Source organism: Mangifera indica, chromosome 14, assembly GCF_011075055.1.
Source record: "Mangifera indica cultivar Alphonso chromosome 14, CATAS_Mindica_2.1, whole genome shotgun sequence".
Taxonomy (NCBI): domain Eukaryota; kingdom Viridiplantae; phylum Streptophyta; class Magnoliopsida; order Sapindales; family Anacardiaceae; genus Mangifera; species Mangifera indica.
This window is the reverse complement of record NC_058150.1, coordinates 4,287,168-4,310,726: the sequence shown is the minus strand read 5'-3', so window position 1 is coordinate 4,310,726 and position 23,559 is coordinate 4,287,168. Positions and strand designations below refer to the sequence as shown.

At 33.3% G+C, this 23,559-nt stretch overlaps 3 protein-coding genes and 1 long non-coding RNA gene across 4 annotated transcripts; all 4 read left to right on the top strand.

Annotated features, from left to right (window-relative positions):
* Positions 1 to 62: 62 nt before the first annotated feature.
* Positions 63 to 3,116, top strand: LOC123195448 (putative disease resistance protein RGA4). Its single transcript, XM_044609135.1, has 2 exons — positions 63 to 1,599; positions 2,074 to 3,116. Exons 1-2 carry the CDS (start codon positions 206 to 208, stop codon positions 2,732 to 2,734), a joined length of 2,055 nt encoding a protein of 684 aa, XP_044465070.1. The 5' UTR covers positions 63 to 205; the 3' UTR covers positions 2,735 to 3,116.
* Positions 3,117 to 4,823: 1,707 nt separating this feature from the next.
* LOC123195450 lies at positions 4,824 to 6,241 on the top strand. The gene is made up of 2 exons (XR_006497457.1): positions 4,824 to 5,799; positions 5,915 to 6,241. It is a non-coding gene; the product is annotated as an uncharacterized LOC123195450 (long non-coding RNA).
* A 2,002-nt stretch (positions 6,242 to 8,243) lies between these two features.
* Positions 8,244 to 13,049, top strand: LOC123195777 (putative disease resistance protein RGA4). Its single transcript, XM_044609616.1, has one exon. It carries the CDS (start codon positions 8,470 to 8,472, stop codon positions 10,999 to 11,001), a length of 2,532 nt encoding a protein of 843 aa, XP_044465551.1. The 5' UTR covers positions 8,244 to 8,469; the 3' UTR covers positions 11,002 to 13,049.
* Positions 13,050 to 20,872: 7,823 nt separating this feature from the next.
* Positions 20,873 to 21,644, top strand: LOC123196849 (glutaredoxin-C1-like). Its single transcript, XM_044610991.1, has one exon. The coding sequence runs from the start codon at positions 20,989 to 20,991 to the stop codon at positions 21,361 to 21,363; it is 375 nt and encodes a 124-aa protein (XP_044466926.1). The 5' UTR covers positions 20,873 to 20,988; the 3' UTR covers positions 21,364 to 21,644.
* Positions 21,645 to 23,559: the final 1,915 nt, after the last annotated feature.

The following is a 23,559-nucleotide window of genomic DNA, read 5'->3' as shown; positions in this document are numbered from 1 at the left end:
ATGCCTTAAAAATGTGAAAAAGGTCTTTTCTAAGTCAAACTTAGTGGGTTTGAGTTTCAGCAAATAATATTGAGTGTTAAATGCTGCTAGATTTTTTTCTTGACTTAATGTATGGTTGTATTCGCTCATATATCCATCCTCAGCTAATGCAGGCGTCTTAAACGAGCTCTTTCTCGCTCTGTAATTTGTTTCTTTTAGGATAAATATGGCAGAAGCGATTCTATTTAACACTTCTACTGAAATTTTGAAGAAGATAGTTTCCCTTATTGGTGGAGAAGTACCGTTGTTGTGGAATTTGAAAAGTAATTTAAGAAGACTTGAGGGAACCATGAGCACCCTCAAAGCCGTGCTGTTGGATGCCGAGACAAAGCAGACTCAAGATCATCAGCTGCGTGACTGGCTTGGGAAGCTTAGAGACGTTTTTTATGATGCGGAGGACGTTTTAGAAGAATTCGAATTTCATGCTGCCAGGAGGCAACGGAGGACCTCAATGACAAAGGTACGTCAGTACTTTCCAAGTTGGAGTTCTATTAAAATTGGTTACAAGATCAAGGACATTAGAGAAAGGTTAGATGAGATCGCAGATGATAGGCAAAAATTTCATCTTGTTGAGAGTCATGTTGACGTTAGGCGTGTAATTCCAAAGGAAAGGGAGACAAATCCCTTCTTCCAAGCGTCTGAGGTCATCGGAAGAGAGGAGGATAAAGAAAACGTCATAAGCTTTTTGATTCAGCCAACCCATGTTAATGTTTCCGTCATTCCTATTGTTGGAATTGGGGGTTTGGGTAAAACTACTCTTTCTAAAATGGTTTACAATGATGAAATGGTCAGGAGGCACTTTGAATTGAGAATGTGGGTTTGTGTCTCAGATGACTTTGATGTTAACAGGTTAATGAAAGAAATTATTTATTCTGCAACACGTAAGGATTGTGCTAAGTTAAAAGCTGATCAAATACCCGAGTGTTTGCAAGAAATTTTGGGTGGTCGAAAGTTTTTGCTTGTCTTTGATGATGTGTGGAATGAACAACCAATGAAATGGATGAATTTGAAAAGCCTATTGTTGAATGGTGTTAATGGAAGTAAAATTATTGTGAGCACACGTAGTAAAAGAGTTGCTGATATAATGGGCACTATTCCCCCACATTTCATGCAGGGTCTTTCCTTTGAGGACTCTTTATCATTGTTCAAGAGGTGCGCATTTAAAGATGGAGAAGGGAAAGATTTTCCAAAGCTTTGTAAAATTGCAGAGGAAATTGTGGAAAAATGTAAAGGAGTTCCGTTAGCTCTAAGAACTTTGGGAAGCTTACTCTTTGCCAACACTGGTGAAGAAGAGTGGTTAAGAATAAAAGAAAGTGACATTTGGCAATTGAAACAGGAGGAGGAAGATATCTTACCAGTATTGAAATTAAGTTATGATTATTTGTCGTCTCACTTGAAGAAATGTTTTGCTTACCTTTCCTTATTTCCGAAGGATTATATTTATGCAAGTGATAGCGTGACCCGTCATTGGATGGCACATGGACTTCTTTCAACCTCTAATAATGAATTAGAAGAGGTAGAAGATGTTGCTGAGAGATGTATGAAAGACTTATGGTCAAGGTGCTTCATAGAGGATTTTGAAGAAATAAATCATTTATATTATAAGTTTAAAATACATGATCTTATCCATGATCTTGCAATATCAGTGGCAAAAAGTGAGTGTGTTGTAATAAAATCCAGAAGCCAAATGGTTGACGGGAGCGTTCGGCATTTTGCATTCATTGACTTTGATTCCGAACATAAAAAACCTCAAGAAATTATAGTTAATAGGTCAAGGACGATTCGATCCATTATTGTTCAAGAAAAGTGCGAGCATATTGGTGTATCAATTGTCAATACTTGCATACCCAAATTCAAGCACCTAAGAATGTTGTCTTTAGGCTATATAAACTATGAAGTCTTGCCAAACTCTATTAGTATGTTAATACATTTAAGATATCTTGATTTAAGCGGTAATATTTTATTGAAGAAATTCCCTGAATCTATTTGTCAGCTTCTAAAGTTGGAAACGTTTTTATTTCGTGGTTGTTTTAGGCTTAAGGAGATGCCTCGAAAAATACGAAAGATGATCTCGCTTAGACATGTGGAAATAACCACACGAGAGCGACATCTGCGAGAAAATGGAATCGAGTGTTTGAGTTCTCTTCAGTATCTGCTTTTACATGAATGCCACCATCTCGTAACATTGTCTGAAGGAATGAAACGCCTCACAAGCCTCCGAGCATTGTATATTGAACGTTGTCCTCTGACCTCATTGCCATATGGTATCAAGGACCTAAAGAGATTACAGAAGCTAGTGATTTCAAGTTGCTTTAAACTTAATTTGAAGATGGAATTTCAAGGAGAAAATGAAGATAATCTTCGGTTGGGAGTTCGAACATTTATAATCAAAAGTTTGCCATTATTAGTGGATTTGCCTCAACTTATTCTTCAAGGATCGGCTAACGCTTTGCGGTGCATGATGATTGAAGACTGTCCTAGATTAGTAGAACTACCAGAGTGGCTGCAAAATCTCACATCACTTCAAACACTTGAGATACTTGATTGCCCCAATTTGTCATGTCTTCCAGAAGGCATGCAACGCCTTACAGCCCTCAGAAAACTGAAGATTGGAGGCTGTCCTGCTTTGAGTGAAAGCTGCAGACGTGATAAGTCCAAGACTGCTCATGTTACAAAGGTTCATCTTGATGAATAAATGTCAAAGCTCTGCATCATGATCCCGCTAGTTTCCTGTATCCAGGTTCACATGACTCCACTTCTTTGTTTTCTATTCTCATCTGGGTTGTATTTTAATTAGAGTAGCGTTATGTGCTTAAATAATGTGCACAAATTTATACCCAAACAATGACTTGATACCACGTGATTTGATAGTTTTAAATTAGAAATAAAATAATACCTAATTACATGGAGACATGTCATTGTATGTGTATAAAGTTTTGCGCATAGTTTTGTTGTTTTATTTAACTGTTTGTTTTGCATGCTTGGATATCTTAGTTTATCTTTGTACTGTGATAATTAGTGTGCTATGTTTCATTACATCCCCTTACTTTTTCTGTGTTTTTTTTTTTTAAATTAAATTTTCTTCTTGTCATCCAGACAATTCAATTTCCAGTTATACATGTTACTGATTCAAACTTGTATACGATATTCAAAGCAAAATGCACTGCATGCATTGAGTATGTAAAGGGGAGTAGGCAAAACAAGAACTCAATCAAAATCATGTATTCATTGTAATCCATTGATATAGAAAGTTTCGAATCGAGAATTGATGTATATTGGTGATCTGAATTTTGTAAGGGTAACGTGGATTTAAAAGATGAATTTTCAAAAAGGTTTGTGATGGTAAGAGGGGTTGGGCTGCTCTATTATGGTATGGACCTTTACTCTTGTTCGTCTAGTCAAACAAAACAGTTACAACTTGTGAGTGAAGCGACTTACGGTAGTGCAAATACAACTTGTCATGAAAATACAACTAAAGTACACGTCTAGTATCTGTCACCTAAGGTTAGCATATAAAATTGTGTTAAGTGTATGTAAAGAGAGAATGTATTGAAAAATGGGGTGAGCTAAAGTTAAGAGGACATAACTAATAGACTCTTCCCTTTTTCGTAATCTTCTTCATTCATAATCAAATTTTGTCCGACCTGTGATTTTTTCTGTGTTGAGTTTTTTCATATAAATCTTGTACTTTTGTTTTGAGTATTTTGCATTTCATTGTTGTTTGTTTCTAGGTTTCTGAACCAACCAATCCTGAATTTCCACAAACTTTTCCTAACATGAAAAATTTATATTACATTCTGAGCTGTCATTAAACTATTAACAGTGATTAATACTACTCAATATCAGAACTTTTTAGCTTAAATTAGGCATGATTTGGATTACATTTACTAAGAAGCTAGTTGAAGGACTCAAAATTTTGCATGGACTGAACATAGGCCCCCTCTTCCTCGATGCCCTGGAATTTGTTAATGTAGAGTTAACTTCCCACTGCTTCATGAATGGTTGATGCAAATTAAAACTTCTCAGTTTGTTTGAAATATCATAGAAATTAGATGTCTGATTTGATTAAGTAGGAAGGCTTTGATTTTCAAATACATGTTTTTTTGCAGAAAGAAAGAACTCAGTTTTTTATACATATGTCATCAACTTCCAAATTATACACATACTGCATTACTTTTGACAAGAAATGCAATACTTTTCAGAAACCCACTAGTATAATTCGAAAAGACCAGGTTTAAAATGTTGTACTTTTCACGATCCAACTAATGCAGTACTCTTCAGAACCCCACTAGTATAATTTGACAATACAATGCTTAGTTATATAGAACCTATTGTTTAATTAAAGATTTTCAGATCTCCATGATGGAAGAGTGAAAGTAATTGGAGCTTTGTTGAGCGTATTCTGTGTTAGAATTGAATGGGCATTACAGCTCAAAGGTATAGGGTACCAATATATGTAAGACTTGAGAAAGAAGAGTAGCCTGCTTCTGCAATCTAATCATGTTCACAAGAAACTACCAGTGCTTCTACACAATGGGAAACCATTCTCTTAGTCTTCATCATCATTGAGAGCTTAAAAGAGACACGAAACACAACCGTTTATTGCCTGCATATCCATCGACAAAGCCATTGGGGCTTCTTGCAAAATTTGTTGATGACAAGGTAGTTCAAGAGTTAAAATTTCATTGGCATAAACAAAACTGTACATATTTGTTAATGGAACAGAATTCTGTACTTACAGGTGTCATACTTGACTTATTTATTGTCAGGTGTGCAATGTGTGCTTAGTGTTTAGGCTGTTTGTTGTGCCTTAGGACTGAAAGATTTAGAATTTTCTCAAGAAAAACTAAGAGTTCTATTTGAGCAGAGAAGCTAGGAGTTTCCTAGCTCTGGTTTGGGGTTCTACATCTCACTAGCTACAATTTTCAGAAGATCTTGGAGGCATAAAAATACTTAACCCTTAGAAGTTTCCATCACTGTATGTATATACTCAGAAATTTGAATGCTAAAGTAAGATGATCTGACCGACTGATTCCCCTAGTAGCCAAAATATAATTGCTTAAAGATTACAGTTTGGTTGAATTTCTGTAGTAGACTGATGAGCAAAATATAAGCCTTCTTTTGGTATGTGAATTGAATGGGCTCTCAAGGTCAAAGGGGCAGAGCTCAATTCCAATTTTGTGCATAAGAAGGTTCCTGTCCTCCTCCACCATGACAAACCCATTGTTGAATCATTTGCAATCCTAGAAAATATGGATGATGAGTTATGGAAAAAGAACTACCCATTGTTGGCTCAAGACCCATGTGACAGAGCCTTGGCTTGCTTCTGGATACATCAAAATATATATAGATCAAGTCTTGCTGATGATTGTAATTGTAAAGCCTCTAATTTGCTTAAATTTAGTGTTTGATCATTGGAGTAGACAGAGCTTGCACCCAATGCAAAGCAATGAGTTGGATGCTCACTCTTCAGGTTCTAGTTCATTGGTCTTTTTTATTGCTTGTGACCTATTCAAAATGAAGACAGCTAAGTGAATTGTCATTTTTACTTTCTACCAGGATAAGCAATCTTTCTTCAAAGTACAATATAATCCTGTTCACAAGAAGGTACGAGTGCTTCTGCACAATGGAAAACCAGTCTCTGAATTTTTAGTCATCCTTGAGTACATAGAACACACATTGAAACACAACTCTTTATTACCTGCTGATCCTGTAAACAGGGCCATTGTGCGTTTCTGGCCAAAATATATTGATTATGAGGTAATTCGAGGGTCATACATTTCATTTGCATGAAAAAAACTGTGCAACATTTCTTTTAATCTATAATACATATGTGCATACATACATGCACATTAATAGAACTCTGTGATTGCAGGACTAATACTTGATTGATTACTATTATGGTTTAGTATGCAGTAAGTTTCCTTCACCATATGAATGGTTTCAGAAATTTGCAGAAACCCCCATACTCAAAGAAAAATTGCCAGAGAAAGATGACCTGATCAAACACTTCCGAGCTAGCCCACAAAGATTACAATTCTGTTGAATTTCAGAACCAGATAGAGGCAAAAGCCTTATAATAAAGTTTCTATTGAATCCTTAGAGAAGTTTTCCTTTAAAATATTGTCAGCTGGCAGTGAATTGTTGTCTTTTTCAAAATTTTATACTATAGGAGAATCTACAAGTGAATTTGTTGCTTCAATATCTGCTTTCCTGATAAACAACCAAAGATTAAACACATAACAGAATAGAAATTTCTCAAGAAACTAAGCAGGAACGATGATTAAACCTGTCCTGTAAGGCTGTAAGGTCACACTTTCGAGGGAACAAATGCCCTGAAAGATCAAATCATCATGAATCATACTCCTTACTGCGTACAAGCATATCTAGATATGCATGTATACATGTAAATATATGAATATATACCATTCGTGCTAGAATCTGACTATGAATTCAAAAAGAATAAGAGGCAGTGAAACGGCAACACCGATGCCAAAATGCAGTCTCCCCACTACTGCCTCTGGAAACTGCTATTTCCTCATCAATATAAAACCAAATAAAGAAGGGGTCCTTGTTGCTTGGCTCTCTGTCATTTTTTCGGCCCAGACTGATCTCTAGGTTTCAAATTCCCAATTTTGATGCAAATACGTTCAAAAACGAAGGCTAGTATTCTCTTCTTCCAAGAAAATCTGCCTTCAAATGTTAAGTATCCAATAGCCTAAGATACACCCCATTCTCAATTCTCGTTCCCTGATACCAGTTGAAAGCAAGACTGATCACATTCTTGCTTGATTGATGATATTAGCAATCTGTCTTTATTAGTAATTTCTCAAGAAAATCCAAAGGCGGAGGAAAATTACAAATGGTAAAACAAGCTTAATTAGTAGAATGTAAGTCTGCATGAGCATCTGCAAACAAATGACTAAGGAAATATGACAATATCACACACTCACACATAATATATTGTAGAAGCCATGGAAGGGTGGTCGCTACTTTCCTCTCACAGCCGTTCAGAGGTTTGTAAGCTTTTCTTATTCTTTTAACCGATTCACATTTCAAAACTGAATCTTTGGCGGAGGAGTAATATAAACTGATCTTTGCATAGAAGTATGGACTGCTTCTTAATTTAGGATATCGAAAGTGAGGTTGCATTCTTAGAACATGTACAAGGTTTGAAGATGGGCTTATTGAGAAGTATTACAAAAAATGTAGACACGTAATTTTATTGTAATAAGAATGGCTTTTGATAAGACACCGAAAAATAAAGGGAAAAGGACTATTTTCCATCCATCTTTTAGCCCATTCTCAAACTTATACCTACGGGAGATCAAAAATTATTTTTCCCATCCATGACCAAACTGCCGTCCATTTTTCAGTTAGAGACAGGGGCAAAATCGTTATCTTATTGTTTATATTAAAAAGTTATAAAATTTATTACTTTTCACCCCCTTTAGGTTTTAGAAACTAACATTTCACCTTTACCTAAAGTTTTTAAACTTTAAAAACTAACATTTTCACCCTCAAACCTAGGGTTTCCATATTTTCGAAAACTTAACTGCCCCCCATAACTTTCAAAACTAGTAGTTTCACCCTCATTCTTCAACTTCATCTTCTGACATGGTCTCCGACATCGTCACTGGCCTCCTCCTCCTAATGCGACGACGGTGGTGTGATGAAAAGATCTTCATCTCCTTGTCGCACCACAGTGCTACGAAGAGGTCTCTTCATCGCTCATCGCGTCGTCCTTCGTTTGTTCTTTCAGATTTAGATGACGCTTCGTCGTTCAGATCTAGGGGACGAAGGGTTGTCCTTTATCGCCCTTTGTAGTCGGAGATAGATGATCGATCGAACAAGTCGATCGTCGGTGGTGGCCAGAGAAGGAAGCAAACCCTAGGGTAGAATCTAAACTTTTCAAACTTTGAAGATGGGTTAGTTATTAGTTTTTAAAACCTGGAGGGAGAAAATGGTGAAATTTTAAAGTTTTAAGGTTTTAAACAGTAAAATAACTATTTTACCCTTGTCCTTAACTGGAAAAATGGACGACAGTTTGGTCATAGATAGAAAAAAAGGTTTTTGATCTTCTGTGGGTATAGGTTTGAGACTGGGCTAAAAGATGGGTGGGAAATAGTTCTTTTCCCAAAATTAAAAGGTGTCGAACGCGATGAAGAGGGAGGCAAAGTCTTACTGGGGGCAAATGTGTGGGTTGAGTTTTAATAAATCATATTAAGTCGGAGTTGACAGGTCGTTGAGCGTTAAATACTGCAGCGTCCGATTTTTCTCTGCACGCCGAATTTTGTATTGACCGACTTTCAAGGTTTTAGTTTTAGCAGTAATGTATGGTTGAATACGCTCATGTATCCATCCTCAGCCAATACAGTTGACTTAAACTAGCTGTTTCTCATTCTGTAATTTGTTTCTTCTAAGATAAATATGGCAGAAGCGATTCTATTTAACTCTGCTACTGAAATTTTGAAGAAGATAGGTTCCCTTATTGGTGGAGAAGTATCGTTGTTGTGGGATTTGAAAAGTAATTTAAGAAGACTTGAGGGAACCATGAGCACCCTCAAAGCCGTGCTGATGGATGCCGAGAGAAAGCAGACTCAGGATCATCAGCTGCGTGACTGGCTTGGGAAGCTTAGGGATGTTTTTTATGATGCTGAGGACGTTTTAGAAGAATTCGAATTTCAAGCTTCCAGGAGGCAACAGGGGAGCTCAATATCAAAGGTACGTCAGTACTTTCCATGTTCGAATTCTGTTAAAATTGGTCACAAGATCAAGGACATAAGAAAAAGGTTAGATGAGATCGCTGATGATAGGCTAAAATTTCATCTTGTTGAGAATCATGTAGACGTTAGGCATGCAATTCCAAAGGAGAGGGAGACAAATTCCTTCTTCCAAGCCTCTGATGTCATCGGAAGAGAGGAGGATAAAGAAAATATCATAAGCTTTTTGATACAGCCAACCCATGTTAATGTTTCTGTCCTTTCTATTGTTGGAATTGGGGGTTTGGGTAAAACTACGCTTTCTAAAATGGTTTTCAATGATAAAAGGGTCAGGAGGCACTTTCAATTGAGAATGTGGGTATGTGTTTCAGATGATTTTGATGTTAACAGGTTAATGAAAGAAATCATTTATTCTGCAACACACGATCGGGATTGCACTAATTTAAAAGACAGTGAAATACCCAGGTGTTTGCAAGAAATTTTGGGTGGTCGAAAGTTTTTGCTTGTTTTAGACGATGTATGGAATGAGCAACCAATGAAATGGATGGATTTGAAAAACCTACTGTTGAATGGTATCAATGGAAGTAAAATTATTGTGAGTACACGTAGTAAAAAAGTTGCTGATATAATGGGCACGGTTCCCCCACTTTTCATGCAAGGTCTTTCCTTTGAAGATTCTTTATCATTGTTTAAAAAGTGTGCATTTAAAGATGGAGAAGGAAAAGATTTTCCAAACCTCAATAAAATTGCAGAGGAAATTGTGGAAAAATGTAAAGGAGTTCCATTAGCCATGAGAACTTTAGGGGGCTTACTTTTTGCTAACACTGATGAAAAAGAGTGGTTAAGAATAAAAAAAAGTGACATTTGGCAGCTCAAACAAGAGAAGGAAGACATCTTACCAGTATTAAAATTGAGCTATGATTATTTGCCGTCTCACTTGAAGCAATGTTTCGCTTATCTCTCCTTATTTCCAAAAGATTATATTTATAAAAGTATTGACGTGACCAGACATTGGATGGCACATGGATTTCTTTCAACCTCTAATAATGAATTAGAAGAGTTAGAAGATGTTGCTGAGAGATGTATGAAAGATTTATGGTTAAGATGCTTCATAGAGGATTTTAAAGAAATAAATCATTTCTATTATAAGTTCAAAATGCATGATCTTATGCATGATCTTGCAATATCAGTGGCAAAAAGTGAATGTGCTATAATATCCAGAAGCCAAATGGTTGATGAGAGCGTTCGGCATTTTACATTTATTAACATGGATTCTGAACATCAAGAACCTGAACACGTTCTAGTTAACAAATCAAAGACGGTTAGATCTGTTATTGTTCAGAAAAAATGCAAACATATTGGTGTATCATTTATCAATACATGCATACCCAAATTCAGGCACCTTCGGCTGCTATCCTTTGACAATATCAATTGTGAAGTCTTGCCAAACTCAATTGGTACATTGATACATTTAAGATATCTTGATTTAAGCGGTAACTCTTGGTTGAAGGAATTCCCTGAATCTATTTGTCAGCTTTGGAAGTTGGAAACGTTTATATTTCGTGGTTGTTCTTGGCTTAAGAAGTTGCCTAAAAAAATGCGAAAAATGATATCTCTTAGACACGTGGAAATAACCACGCAGGAGCAACATCTATTAGAAAATGGAATTGAGAGTTTGAGTTCTCTTCAATATTTGCTTTTCTATAAATGCGACAGTCTAGTAACATTGCCTGAAGGAATGAAAAGCCTCACAGGCCTCCGAACATTGTTTATTAAACTTTGTCCTCTGATCACCTCGTTGCCATGCGGTATCAAATACCTAAAGGGATTACAGACGCTAGTGATTTCAAGATGCTCTAGACTTAATTTGAAGATGGAATTTCAAGGAGAAAATGAAAATAATTTTCGGTTGGGAGTTCAAACATTTGTAATCCAAGGTTTGCCATCATTAGTAGATTTGCCTCGGCTTATTCTTCAAGGATCGGCAAACACTTTACAGTGCATGAGGATTGAAAGGTGTATCAGTTTAGTAAAACTACCAGAGTGGCTGCAAAATCTCACATCACTTCAAACACTTGAGATACTTGATTGCCCCAATTTGTCATGTCTTCCAGAAGGGATGCAACACCTTACAGTCCTCAGACAACTGAAGATTCGAGGTTGTCCTGCTCTGAGTGAAAGTTGCAGACGTGATAAGTCGAAGACTGCTCATGTTACAGAGGTTCATCTTGATGAATAGATGTCATCACAAAATAATGCTTTTTCTTCTTTTCTGGTGAAGCAAATGTGGTAAGAGGTTCTCTGCATTGTTGGCGTGTTAGACCTGCATCATAATTCCTGCTGGTGTCTTGTATCTTAATTCCTGCTAGTTTCCAGTATCTAGGTTCAGATGACTCCACTTGTTTTCTATTCCTGTTTGTTGGCGTGTTACGCATATTTTACTTTTCCCTATTACTATGATATATTTACTGTGTGCTAAGTTTCAATACATCCTCTTACTTTTTCCTTTTTTTTTTTTAAATTAAATTTTCTTCCTGTCATCCAGACAATTCAACTTCCAATTTATACATGTTACTGATTCAAAGATGTGTATGATATTCAAAACAAAATGCACTGCATGCATTGTGTATGTAAAGGGGAGTAGGCAAAACAAGAACTTAACCGAAATCATGTGTTCATTGTAAGGATACTGCAGATTTGAAAGATGAATTTTCAAAAAGGTTTGTGATGGTAGCAGAAGGATTGGATTACTTTGTTGTGGTATGGACATTTCCTCTTGTTCGTCTAGTCCAATAGGTTAGTTAGGACTTGTGAGTGGAGGGGCTTGCAGTAGTATGGATATGACTTGTCCTAAAAATGCAACTAACGAGTACGTGTCAAGTATCCATCAACAGAGGTTTGCTTAAAAAATTTGTATTAAAATGTATATAAAGAGAGAGTGTGTTCAAAAATAGAGTAAGCTATAGACTCTTCTCCTTCTAGTAATCTTCTTCTTTTATAATAAAATTTTGTCCTGTCCGTGATTTTTCCTGTATTGGGTTTCTCATGTAAATCTTGTATTCTTGTTTTGGATTTCATTGTTGTTTGTTTCTAGGTTTGCTAATCAACCAATCCTGAATTTCCGCAAACTTTTTACCTTAAATTAGATATGATTAGGATTACATTTACTAAGAAGCTAGTAGAAGGACACACAAATTTTGCGTGGACTGAAGAGAGGATCCCTCTCTTCCTCGGTGCCCTGGAATTTGTTGATGCAGAGTTAAGTACTCATTGCTTCATGAATGGTTGATGCCAAGAAAAACTTCTCAGTTGTTTAAAGTTTCATTGAACGTAGAAGTCTGATTTGATTAAGTAGGAAGGCATTGGATTTCAAATACATGTCTTTATGCAGAAAGAAAGAACTCAGTTTTTTGTACATATGTCATCAACTACCGAATTATACACATACTGCATTACTTTGACAAGAAATGCAATACTTTTCAGAAACCCACTAGTATAATTCGAAAAAACCAGGTTTAAAATGTTGCACTTTTCACAATCCAACTAATGCAGTACTCTTCAGAGCCCCACTAGCGTATTTTAACAGCACAATGCTTAGTTATATAGAGCCCATTGTTTATTTAAAGATTTTCAGATCTCCATGATGGAAGAGTAAAAGCAATGGAGCTTCGTTGAGCGCATTCTGTGTTAGAATTGAATGGGCATTACAGCTCAAGGGTGTGGCGTATCAGTATATGTAAGACTTGAGAAAGAAGAATAGCCTGCTTCTGCAATCTAATCCTGTTCACAAGAAACTACCTGTGCTTCTACACAATAGGAAACCAGTCTTTTGGTCTTAATCATCCTTGAGAGCATATAGGAGACACGAAAACACAACCCTTTATTGCCTGCATATCCATCGAGAGAGCCATGGCGCACTTCTTGCAAAATTTGTTGATGACGAGGTACTTAAAGAGTTAAAATTACATTGGCATAAACAAAACTGTACATGTTGCTTGTAATCTATAGGAATATTTGTTATTGGAACAGAGCTCTCTGCTTACAGGAGTCATACTTGACTACTTATTTATTGTCAGGTGTGCAATATGTGCTCAGTGTTTGGGCTGCTTATTGTGCCTTAGGACTGAAAAATTTAGAGCCTGCACGAGGAAAACTGAGAGTTCTAACTGTGTCGTATTTTTCATTTTAGGTGATTAAGTCATGGAGTTCAGAGTATATATACATAAGATTAAGCGGATTTGAATGACGTTGTTACTACAATAAATAATGTTATGAGATATCTCCCAAGTGCAACAATACGTGGGTTACAAAGCACTAAGTTAGAACATGAAAGACTCCTTCAGTGAACTTTTCCATCATGGCAAACATGGTTTTCAAGACTTGTCCGAATGCACAAGCTTGCTTGTGATGAAGATTTGATCTCTTAGACATGAGTGGTGACAATCCATACAACATAGTTGTAACACTCACAACCTTCCAAATTTTTCATCCTTGGTCCTCATCAACATTGTTCATGATGGCAATTAATCTCTTATTTATTTTTTGTTAAACTTTAATTAAAAACTAGTTTTCAAAACAAACCTCTTTATTGCATCATGTTTATTCATGAAAATATCTATCACTTAAAAACCCCTCAAGACACTTGTCAAACCATGAATAATAGGTGGTATTGACTACTTAGAAAAAGGAGGTATCTAAAGTGCATGAATCGGGGATTGTTTGAATCTTCGTTGTAACTAATTGTGGTTGATGAGTTACATTCTTGAGTGTCACATGGATAGTTTTTAAACTTGGACATTAAGAACTACTTATACTTTCAAGACTTTGAGTAATACTGAATGTTTGGTTAAATTCAAGTTTTTCGATCATGACACATCCATTTTATAATTATGATAAAAGATATACCAACTCAAAGTTTTTTCTTTTTGTCCACGTATTCAATCTTTATCAATTGATTATAAGTTTAAATTACGAACATAAAGAAGATTGTCATATCATGGTTGGATAGATTATAACTTTTTTTCGTTTTTATCCTACATGATATAATTCATGGTGTTATTTTTCGTTATTATCTATTGAGTTTTGTATCCAACCAGTGCAATAATATCCGATATTTTGATCAATTTTACTATAATAATATAATTAATTTAATTTAGATTACAAGATAGATTTAAAAAATGTGCAAAATGACGTTAAAAATTCATTTCACCTTTTACGCCATTACCGTATAAAATATGTTAAACATGTAAAAGTCTAGATACCCCAAACTTTTAAAATCTTACAATGACACCTAAGATTTTTCAACCCTTATAATTTTGAAGTCTTATATAAGTCTTTAATTACATAAAATTTATACAGTTACTTAGATTTCACACAATTAGCACATAGAATGCTCTAAACATGACAAATTTTAATCCCTGCAAGTTCAAAATCTTACATTTACTCTACCCCGTTAAAATGTTATGAACTTGTACTAGTTTTAAAATTTTATAATTAACCCCTTTCATGCTAATAGTGTGTTCATGGGAATAAAAATTTCCATTTAGCCCCTTGGCTTCTAGATTTTACTGTGCAGCCCTAATACGCTAGCGAAAATTTCATTAACCCCCTTATGTGGGTGTAATTGGAAGATTAACTGGTTAAGTTTGGCAACCCATCAAGGTAAATTAAATCGATGGAAGTCGGGGGTCATGAAACAATCACGTGATTTTGACGTCTAACATCCCATGTCGTATGTTTGGCTTTTGGTCGGACAGTTTGGGTTTAAAAATAATAAAAAATTACACTTTCTGTGAAGAGCAGCATTAGTTGTCTTCTGTCTACTCTTCATTCTAACACGCCCATCATACCACTTTGACCATTCGATCATCATGCCCACCAAACTCACTCTATCTTTGTGACTTCCCAATGTTTTGGGATTTCAACTAAATTGAAGTTAATTAAGAGGAATTTAGTCTCATTAAGACCAAATCCTAACTAAGTTGTAACGATGTGTAAACATGTTTGGTTAGTTTAACTGAATCCCTTACCTTAAAGTTTGATTAACTTGTTTCCCCGACAAGGTTTCAGAGAGACATTGCCCCTTAAACGACAGTGTAGAAACACAAGGAGAGACAAAGGCACCGTCAGATCCCAATACCGATACGCACGAAACGGATTATTTATTTTTTACTTGACAAAATTTTAATCCAATCCGGACATTGGCCTTGAAAAACTAAAAATGAGAAGCTGTAAGAAAAGTTTTTTGGTAAAAAAGTAAAAAGAGATAGAAGTCGGTCAACGTTGAGGTGACGTCAGCGTCAGGTTATTTCTGAACAAACAAATTGCTGAGAAAAGCCGTCATGGTGCAGTTTGCTTTAACGGATCATTGGGGAAGGGTTATGATAAAGTGAGGTTGGTCGCATTGTAAAAAGGTGTGTTGCGTCAGACTTTGTCACAAAACATGCACCCCCGACAACTTATTTTTTGTTAAACTGGGAGACCAAGTAACAGCATTCTCCATGTTTTTCACCTAATTAATTATTTCTGTTTCATTTATTTATATTAATGATATTATCTGGCCAACTAAAATTATTCATATTTAAAAATTAAATATTTAATTTATCTAATATAATAATTATAAATTTAGTTAACATATTCGAGATTTGATGTATAATATAATTAATTCAGTTATAAGAAAATGACTCAATTTGAATCTGATTTCTTGTTATCAAAATAAATTATCGAATTGCTTATTTAATATCTTAGTTCTATTATTTATTTATTTTTCAATTTACTTAATGGTGAATGACTATTTCCATGGCAATTTTCATTATTAAAATTCAGTAATGACAAATTAGTATCTTCTATCAAATTCTGATAGTAAATTTTGGAATAGATGAATATAGGTTTTTCAAGTGTAGTTTTGTAATTTTACTTGTAATTTGTAAACATATATTGGCAAAAGAAAAATGAAATTATCAATTAATTCTTGTAAAATTATTTGTAAATCTAATGTTACTTTTTAAAACCCCAAACTTTAGTCTTGTTTGTGGTAATGGGGTGACTTTGAGAAAGAAGAGGGAAAGAAGAAAAAAAATGAAAAAGAAGGAAGAAAAGAATAAAGTGGTTAAATGAAAGGAAAGAAAAAAATAAATAAAAGCCTCTAAAAAGTAATTTAAGTGATAAAAGTGGATAATAAAGTATAAATTAGAAATTAACTGACAGCATATCAAACTTTTGACGTTCTTAGTATAATGGTTATAAAATTGAGGGTTTTACTTAATTGATACGATTAATATCATCTTTTGTTGAACAAAAAATAAATAAATAAAGTTTTTATTTTTATTTTTTTGAATTATTGCAATATTTGTTGAAAATAGCCAAAATTTCTGTAAATTAAATTCATAATAACATACCCAATGGTTGATTCTTGTCTTTTTCAAATTGAATGCGATCCAAGACACGATTATAAATTTTTTTTGCTTGATAATAGCATTTGGATTCGGTGGATGCCTTTTAGGAGCACTTCTGTATTAGCATTCTCTAAGTATTTGCGTTAGAATGGAAGAGAAGAAAAAACTTCCATTCTATAATTTTCAGTTACAACTATTGAATGCGATAGTTTTTGTACATTAAATATATTCTCAATTGTCATGAACTACCTCCATTCAATATTCAACTGCTTTTCAACTATCACCAAGACACTTCATATATATTAGGTCGAATCGACCTATTATGAATAAACTCAAACCTAAAAATACCTTTTCATACGGTTGAGAATATCGTCATTTATTAATAAAAAGGAAAATAGCCATTCTTCATTCACTTAATGAAAATAATACAATTATAGTAATTTGACTAATCAAATTAAATGATGATTCTTACACATAATCTTTGTCTGTCTAAAATTACGGAATTTGCCATTGACCTTACGTGGTTTCCATTAGATTGGACAATGGCACGAGGTAAACATCTCTAACCTTAAAAATTTTCTTTTCTGTGTTCTGCCTTGTCGCTTATGTTTCTTTACATCATTTGGGTGATTCACTAATCACTATAATTTTTCAGTGTCACACTCCAATAATACAATCATGCTTTTATATTAATACTGCAATTATCACAGACAAGTTTTTTCATTTTTTGATAAGATAACCTCTAATCACTCTTAACTGATAATCACGAGGATTAAAGCAAAATAAAATTTTATGAGCGTTATTACTTATCAGTTCCAAGAGTTGAGAGAACTGAACTGAACCAGTTCATTTAACTTGATGATTCACTGGTCTTTTTTATTACAACAAGACCACCGACCAACAACATTTACACATAATCCATGAAAATATAACTAACACCCTTAACCTGAATTTGGTCGGCCATGATGAAACACATATTAGCCTGAGCATGTGATTAGCTGTAAATTTTTTTTGATTAATTATAGTTAAACCAGATTAACAATAATGCCACATGCAATGCAAGGGATGGGCCTGTAATTTTAAGGGTTGTCCTTAGCACTTAAAAAAAAAAAAAAATTTGATGAGAGGGAATTTTGTTTGAGTTGAACTGTTTTTTTAATGTTTAAACGAATCACAGTGAATAGATATAATTTCAGATTTAGTAACTAATTTTATAATCATTATATTTGATAAATCAAAAATTTAATTTAAATATGACACCATTAAATCTTAAACCTTAGCACCCCACTTAAAAATTTTAAATGAGTATATTTTATCGTCATAGTTATTAGTATCATATGATATAATAACATATAAATGAAAAATGATATGTATCATGACGTATATCGAATTAATATGATATAACTGATGTATCATATGATATGATACATGTTACCGATACAAATTGATATATTTTTTAAAGAAAATGATAATATAATATAAATATATATATATATATATATATATATATATATATATATATATATATATATATATATATATGAGAAATCTTAAATTTTTAAAAATGTTTGTGATATTTTAAAAAATGATGATATATCAATTAGATTTTTTAATCATTTTTATTATTTATTTTTTTAAAATTGTATGATACAATATTCGTTACATAATATAAAAAATTAGATTTTTAATATATAATACAATGTATGATTCAACTACTATATTCACTGTAATATGTACCTAGATTCCCTTTACCCTATTTCGACACCATTATCAAACCTTACTGTATTTTCTCAATGTTTTCTTTACAAAGTGTTAATTGAAATGGGTTGCTTCTTGTTTATTATTATTTCAATGGAGTGGAGATTTTATCAGCTTGGCCTAAGCTTAAAAAGGAACTAAAAAGAGTAACTCATAAAGGACGAAAACGTAATTGGGGCTCTTAAAGCTGCCTGCTATTTGGCTATTTGTCGTTGTCGTAAAAGAAATATCATTGTTTATTGTAATTTATCAAACCCGTTTCCCAATAATTTATCTAAATGTTGAACCAGTGCTTATACTTTTGCGACACCTCGTCTGAATCTGATCTTCTCAGCCTAAAATTACTGCCATTTGGAATCTTTAACAGTTTGTATGTAGGTTACTTTTGGGTCATCTTATGACTTTACAAGAATTTACGGGCTCTTTGGATATAGCTAAGTTTCTCAACCTTATTCTTAATCTCATAACACTTTGAAAACCCCAACTCTTTACCACAGGTGATAATAACCCTAACCCTAAACCCTTTTAATCCGATATATTAATCTGACATATTACGATAAAAAAAAAATTAAATTAGAATTGAGTTTATTTTATATAAAATTAATTTAGAATAACTTTGACATAATTTAAAAGTAAATCAAATTATAATTGATTTAGCATGAAATCAATTTAAATTGATTCGAATGTTTAAAAAAATTTACCATAATAGAATTTATTAAAGACAAATTAGAAAAATACCAATAATAATTAAAATGTTTACGTATTAGATAAAGTTACATTTCCATGTTGTTGTGCTTACTTTAATTGTTATTGAATTTCAGTTAACAAGTTTATTTTATTTTTTACCAAGTGAGAGTGAAATGACCGTTCAGATTATTAATGCATTTTAAACAATTTTACTATGTTATTTTTTAACCATTTATGAACAAAGTAAATTATTTTGTTGTTTATTTTTTTAATAGTAGATTGAGATAATTCAAAAAACAAATTGAAACTTTAAAAACACTCAAGAGAGTGAAAATAATTGATGATTTTGGTTTAATTTGGATTATGTTAGGTCAACCCTAACATAATTTAAATTAGGTTAGGATTGATAAATTTTGATACAATTCTAATTCAGATCAATGTAAGATTAAGGGTTTTTAATCCAAAACTTAAATTGATGTAACACAAACAGAACCTGATAATATGAATTACTAGATATGCTCTTTTCCATCTCAATTTCAACTTTTTAAATAAATTTCTCTCTCTAAAATTACGAAATCAAACAAAAATTTTGAATGAATACTAAGTATGAAAAAATATATTTGGTTATTTTGTTATGCGTGGTGATATATGCATAACTAATGTGTATCATTATATATATAAATAATAACACATTATTATATAATTATATTATTTTAAATTAAAAAACTAATTATATAATAGTATATTATTAATTAAATATAAAATTATAAAAATTATTTACTCACGTAATTTTATTATTTTGTTAGTAGAATTAATGATTTGAAGACTTTTTAGGTGATCAATTATTGAAATTTGGAAAAGAAGTAATAATCATAGGTATGCGTGTTTCATTATACACCTACAAAGCTTAAACATAATTTTCTTTTATTCGCTGAAATAACGTTTTCTCTTTATATTTGAGATTGTATAATAAATGATATTTTACCTGTAATAGGATTAAAAAAATATTATTTTTTATAATGATAAATTTTATTCAAATCGGATATTTTTTTAATCAAATAAATTACATTGAATAAAATAAATCTTAAATTTAATGATTAATCTTATAATAATTAAATTAAATAAATTAAGAATTTGATTAAATAATACTTGTATTATTGTATATCCTTCTTCTTTTACATGAGTAAAAAAAAAAAGAACTTTCTTTATTTTGGAAAGGAAAGGAATATCCGTAAGTATAGTTTTATATGTATCAATTTTAACCATTTTTTTTCTTATCAGATATATGTATTTGTATACATATATGTATAGTGATTTAACGATAAGTGATATATTTGATTCTAGTTAGATATAGAGTGGGCATATATGTGTCAAATGGAGAGAAAAATAAAATTTAAGTCTAGAAGGTTTAAGCTATATATGTTAATTATTATAAGATGCCAAACGTATAAGCTTGAATAACACGTGGGATGTTCGTATTTAGTATTACTAATAACAATTACTTTGGCTTTCCAAGATTTCCTAAGATTTTACCGTCCAAATCCAAATCTAAATGCTGGGACCCATTTACAAAATTCTAAACCATCGTATAGACATTATTTAAGTTAAACTGTCTTTTTAAAATTAAATTAAATAAATAAAATCTTATATTTAATAATTAATTTAATAATTATGATATTAAATAAATTAAAATTAAAAATTTAATATATTATCAATAAATTTTGAATAAAAACTTTTTATTTAAAAATTTCAATTCTTTTATTACTCCAATTAACTTTCCAACAATACCAGGCCACAGTGGTCTTCCAAAAATACATGACGTAGTAGTTGATTGAAATTTAATTTCTAGGGGCGTAGAGCAGAAAGAGCCCAAATAAAAGAAGCTAAAATGCGCATGAATGTCACGTCCCAAAAAAAGAAATAAAGGTTTGTGATGGCCACGTTTCTTGGTTAAACTTTATGATCATCTTGGCCCGACAACAAGGACGGAGACAGCCGTCTATTTACCATTACCTCCTCTGATAAAGCCTGTGCTTCATGTCTCTCCTCCTCCTTTCCCCATTTTAATAGTCTTTCTTTTACTTTCTATTTTTGCATTTTTCCCACCCATTTATTTACCGTATCAAAATAATATCCAAAAAACTATTGTAAAATATCTCTTCGGCATGCGCTGGTGGGAACTGCAGACTAGACTTTTTGGTTTGTCCAAAAGAAATGAATTTTAAACAAAACTGTTATTACGAAAACGCCCTTCAGCTCTATAAATTCCAACCAAATCTTCCTTCATTTGCAAATAAGCTCTCACTCAGAACTTGACCAACAAAAAACTTGACTTTCTCTGCATCTTTCTTGTTGAATCCACATTTGCATTTTTGTTCTTTGTTAAAATGCATTACCAAACGGAGTCATGGAGTTCGTATGTTGGGGCGAGAACTGTTGGTGGCGACCCATTGGAGCGCATAGAGAGGCTGGCGTCAGAGAACGCGGTGGTGATCTTTAGCATGAGTAGCTGCTGCATGTGTCACGCCATCAAGCGGTTGTTTTGCGGGATGGGTGTGAATCCGACGGTGCACGAGCTGGACGAGGACCCGAGAGGCAAAGAGATGGAGAAAGCTCTTATGAGGCTTCTGGGTGGCTCCTCCTCTGTACCTGTCGTGTTTATTGGCGGGAAGCTGGTGGGCACCATGGACAGAGTCATGGCCTCGCATATTAACGGCACTCTTGTGCCTCTTCTCAAAGAGGCTGGTGCTCTTTGGCTTTGATGATGATCCTTACGATTTCTCTTCTCCAATAACACTTCCCAAAAAAAAAACAAAAAAAATTGACTCGTATAGAAAACGACAGAGGAAGAGGAGTTGAATTAATCTCTGCGTTGATTAGATAATCTCTACTTTTTGTTTGTCTTTTTTTTGTTTTAATTCTCCTGAGCAAGTTTTTCTTCTATTTAATCTCTGTTTTCTCTAGCCCAAAGTTTCCAGAAAGAAATGAAATTGCTTCCTCCTCTGTATTATCATAGATAGAAATGAAACTAAAGTGTTCTCCATGTTAATTCTCCTCACCGTCTGGTTAATTTCTTGCTAGCCTTTTAAAACTTTATTCCAGTTTAAAATGTGATTATTGGATGGATTAAAAGTAGATTTGCAAAAATGGCATTGGCTTATTTTTTTTTATTTGTTTTTGGGCTCTCAACGATAGATTTTTTTTCTATAACTTGTCCGTGCACAAGTAGAAAAGAAAAAGAGAAAAATATTAGTCCCATTAACAGAGTTTCCATTTATATCATAAATACAATTTGCCTTTTTTTTAAATAAAATTATGTATATATGTTTTTGGTATAAAACTTAAGTATATAGATATATAATTTTGAATTAAAGATAAAATAATATTTAATTATATTATAATACATTATTTATATATATAAATTATATATACAAAATACGAATATATAAAATTATTCTTTTTTTTTTTTTAACAAATAAAAGATAGTTTTCCTTTTAAGAAAACTATATGGGTGTGAAGTACAACACTAGCCTTTAAAAACACTGTTTTATCTTTAGTTTTGTGTGTGGCCATTTGAATGTTCAAGAGATCCTGTTGTTATACCGTTTTAATGATATATATATATATATATATATATATGACATATGTATAATATGACATCAGGTTCAACGTCCATGTTCCTTATTACTTTTATGCTGTACATTTACGTCCACTAAGAAGTGTTAATCTTAAAGCAGTCCTACCACAAGTGTTAGCAACGGTCCATGATTGAATCTGAGCCTTATTTCAACTCAAGTCTCTTCACCATCTGATTTACGTTGCGGCCGTACAGGATGGTCCACCCATTTGATTCGACACGTGTGATTCTTGCGATGGCGTCGGTGGGATAAAAAGGGAATGCTGGACCCACTGTTAATGTAAAGTTCTTTTAGTTGCTGGAGCCCCACCAATTTCTTCGATTTACTTCTTTTGTGTATGATTCTTCTCGCAATACGGCCACGTCACCTTTGATTAAACGCCAATTTCCGTACGTTTATCTACGTCAGCTGATAGGTCAAACAAAACACGTCACGTGATTAATTGATGAGGACAATTAGTAGCAATTAAAGAGTGGTTAAGTTAATTAAACTTTGGATAAACATCAGTTAATACATCTGATTAACGTGTGAACTTATTTAGGACATGATTCTCTTTTGTAAATCTCTTTCTGAATTAATCAAAGGAAAATTCAATTATTTTTAATAATTGTTTAAGGGAGTAGGCCGCCCTTAGAGCTTCCAATGGACGGAAGAAAAGATTCGAAGAAGTAGAATATTCTTGTGGTTTTATTATATTAATTAACCGAAACCGAAAGTCTATGGCTCTCCTGAATGTTGAATCTAGAAGAAAAAATAGAAAATAAAATATCATACGAATAAATGCAACTGGACACGTGTCAAGGAAAAATAAAAGGCCTAGAAAGAGTGGACTTTTGGGCTTGCGGCCCAATTAAGATGTATAATATTCTAATTGAATGGGTCCTTTGTTTTAGTTTCCCGTTGATCCAAAGGCTGAGGTGCCAACAGAGGGACTGACCTATATGTCAATGGTAAGTCCTTAAAACCAAGACGGAACCTAACCCTATCGCTTGGATGGTCTCTCGTCGGTCGTCATCCGCTCCACCATCATCACCGTCGTTTGAATCATCCCTATCTGTTTGTTTCCTTAGGTGGAGCCTTCACCTTTTTTGGCACCCTAACCACTTTATTAATTTCATTGCCATCACCGTTCTCTTTTGTCGTTTATGGCCTATTTACAGTGTTGCACGGGAAAAACGCGTGGCCTGGTGAATGGTATTACCCCCTTGCCCCCCAATATTTAGTGAATTATTAATCATACCCATAAAATTTAAAAAGTCAAAAATCTTATCATAAGCTAACTACTTCTAAAAAAGACAATAATAAAATTATTATTTCATT

Bases quoted from the DNA above. Each gene is read 5' to 3' on its own strand.
- LOC123195448 (XM_044609135.1), top strand. From the start codon at position 206: ATGGCAGAAGCGATTCTATTTAACACTTCTACTGAAATTTTGAAGAAG. The intron at 1,600-2,073 runs GTGCTTCATAGA...TGGTTGTTTTAG, and splicing joins ATGAAAGACTTATGGTCAAG to GCTTAAGGAGATGCCTCGAA.
- LOC123196849 (XM_044610991.1), top strand. From the start codon at position 20,989: ATGCATTACCAAACGGAGTCATGGAGTTCGTATGTTGGGGCGAGAACT.
- LOC123195777 (XM_044609616.1), top strand. From the start codon at position 8,470: ATGGCAGAAGCGATTCTATTTAACTCTGCTACTGAAATTTTGAAGAAG.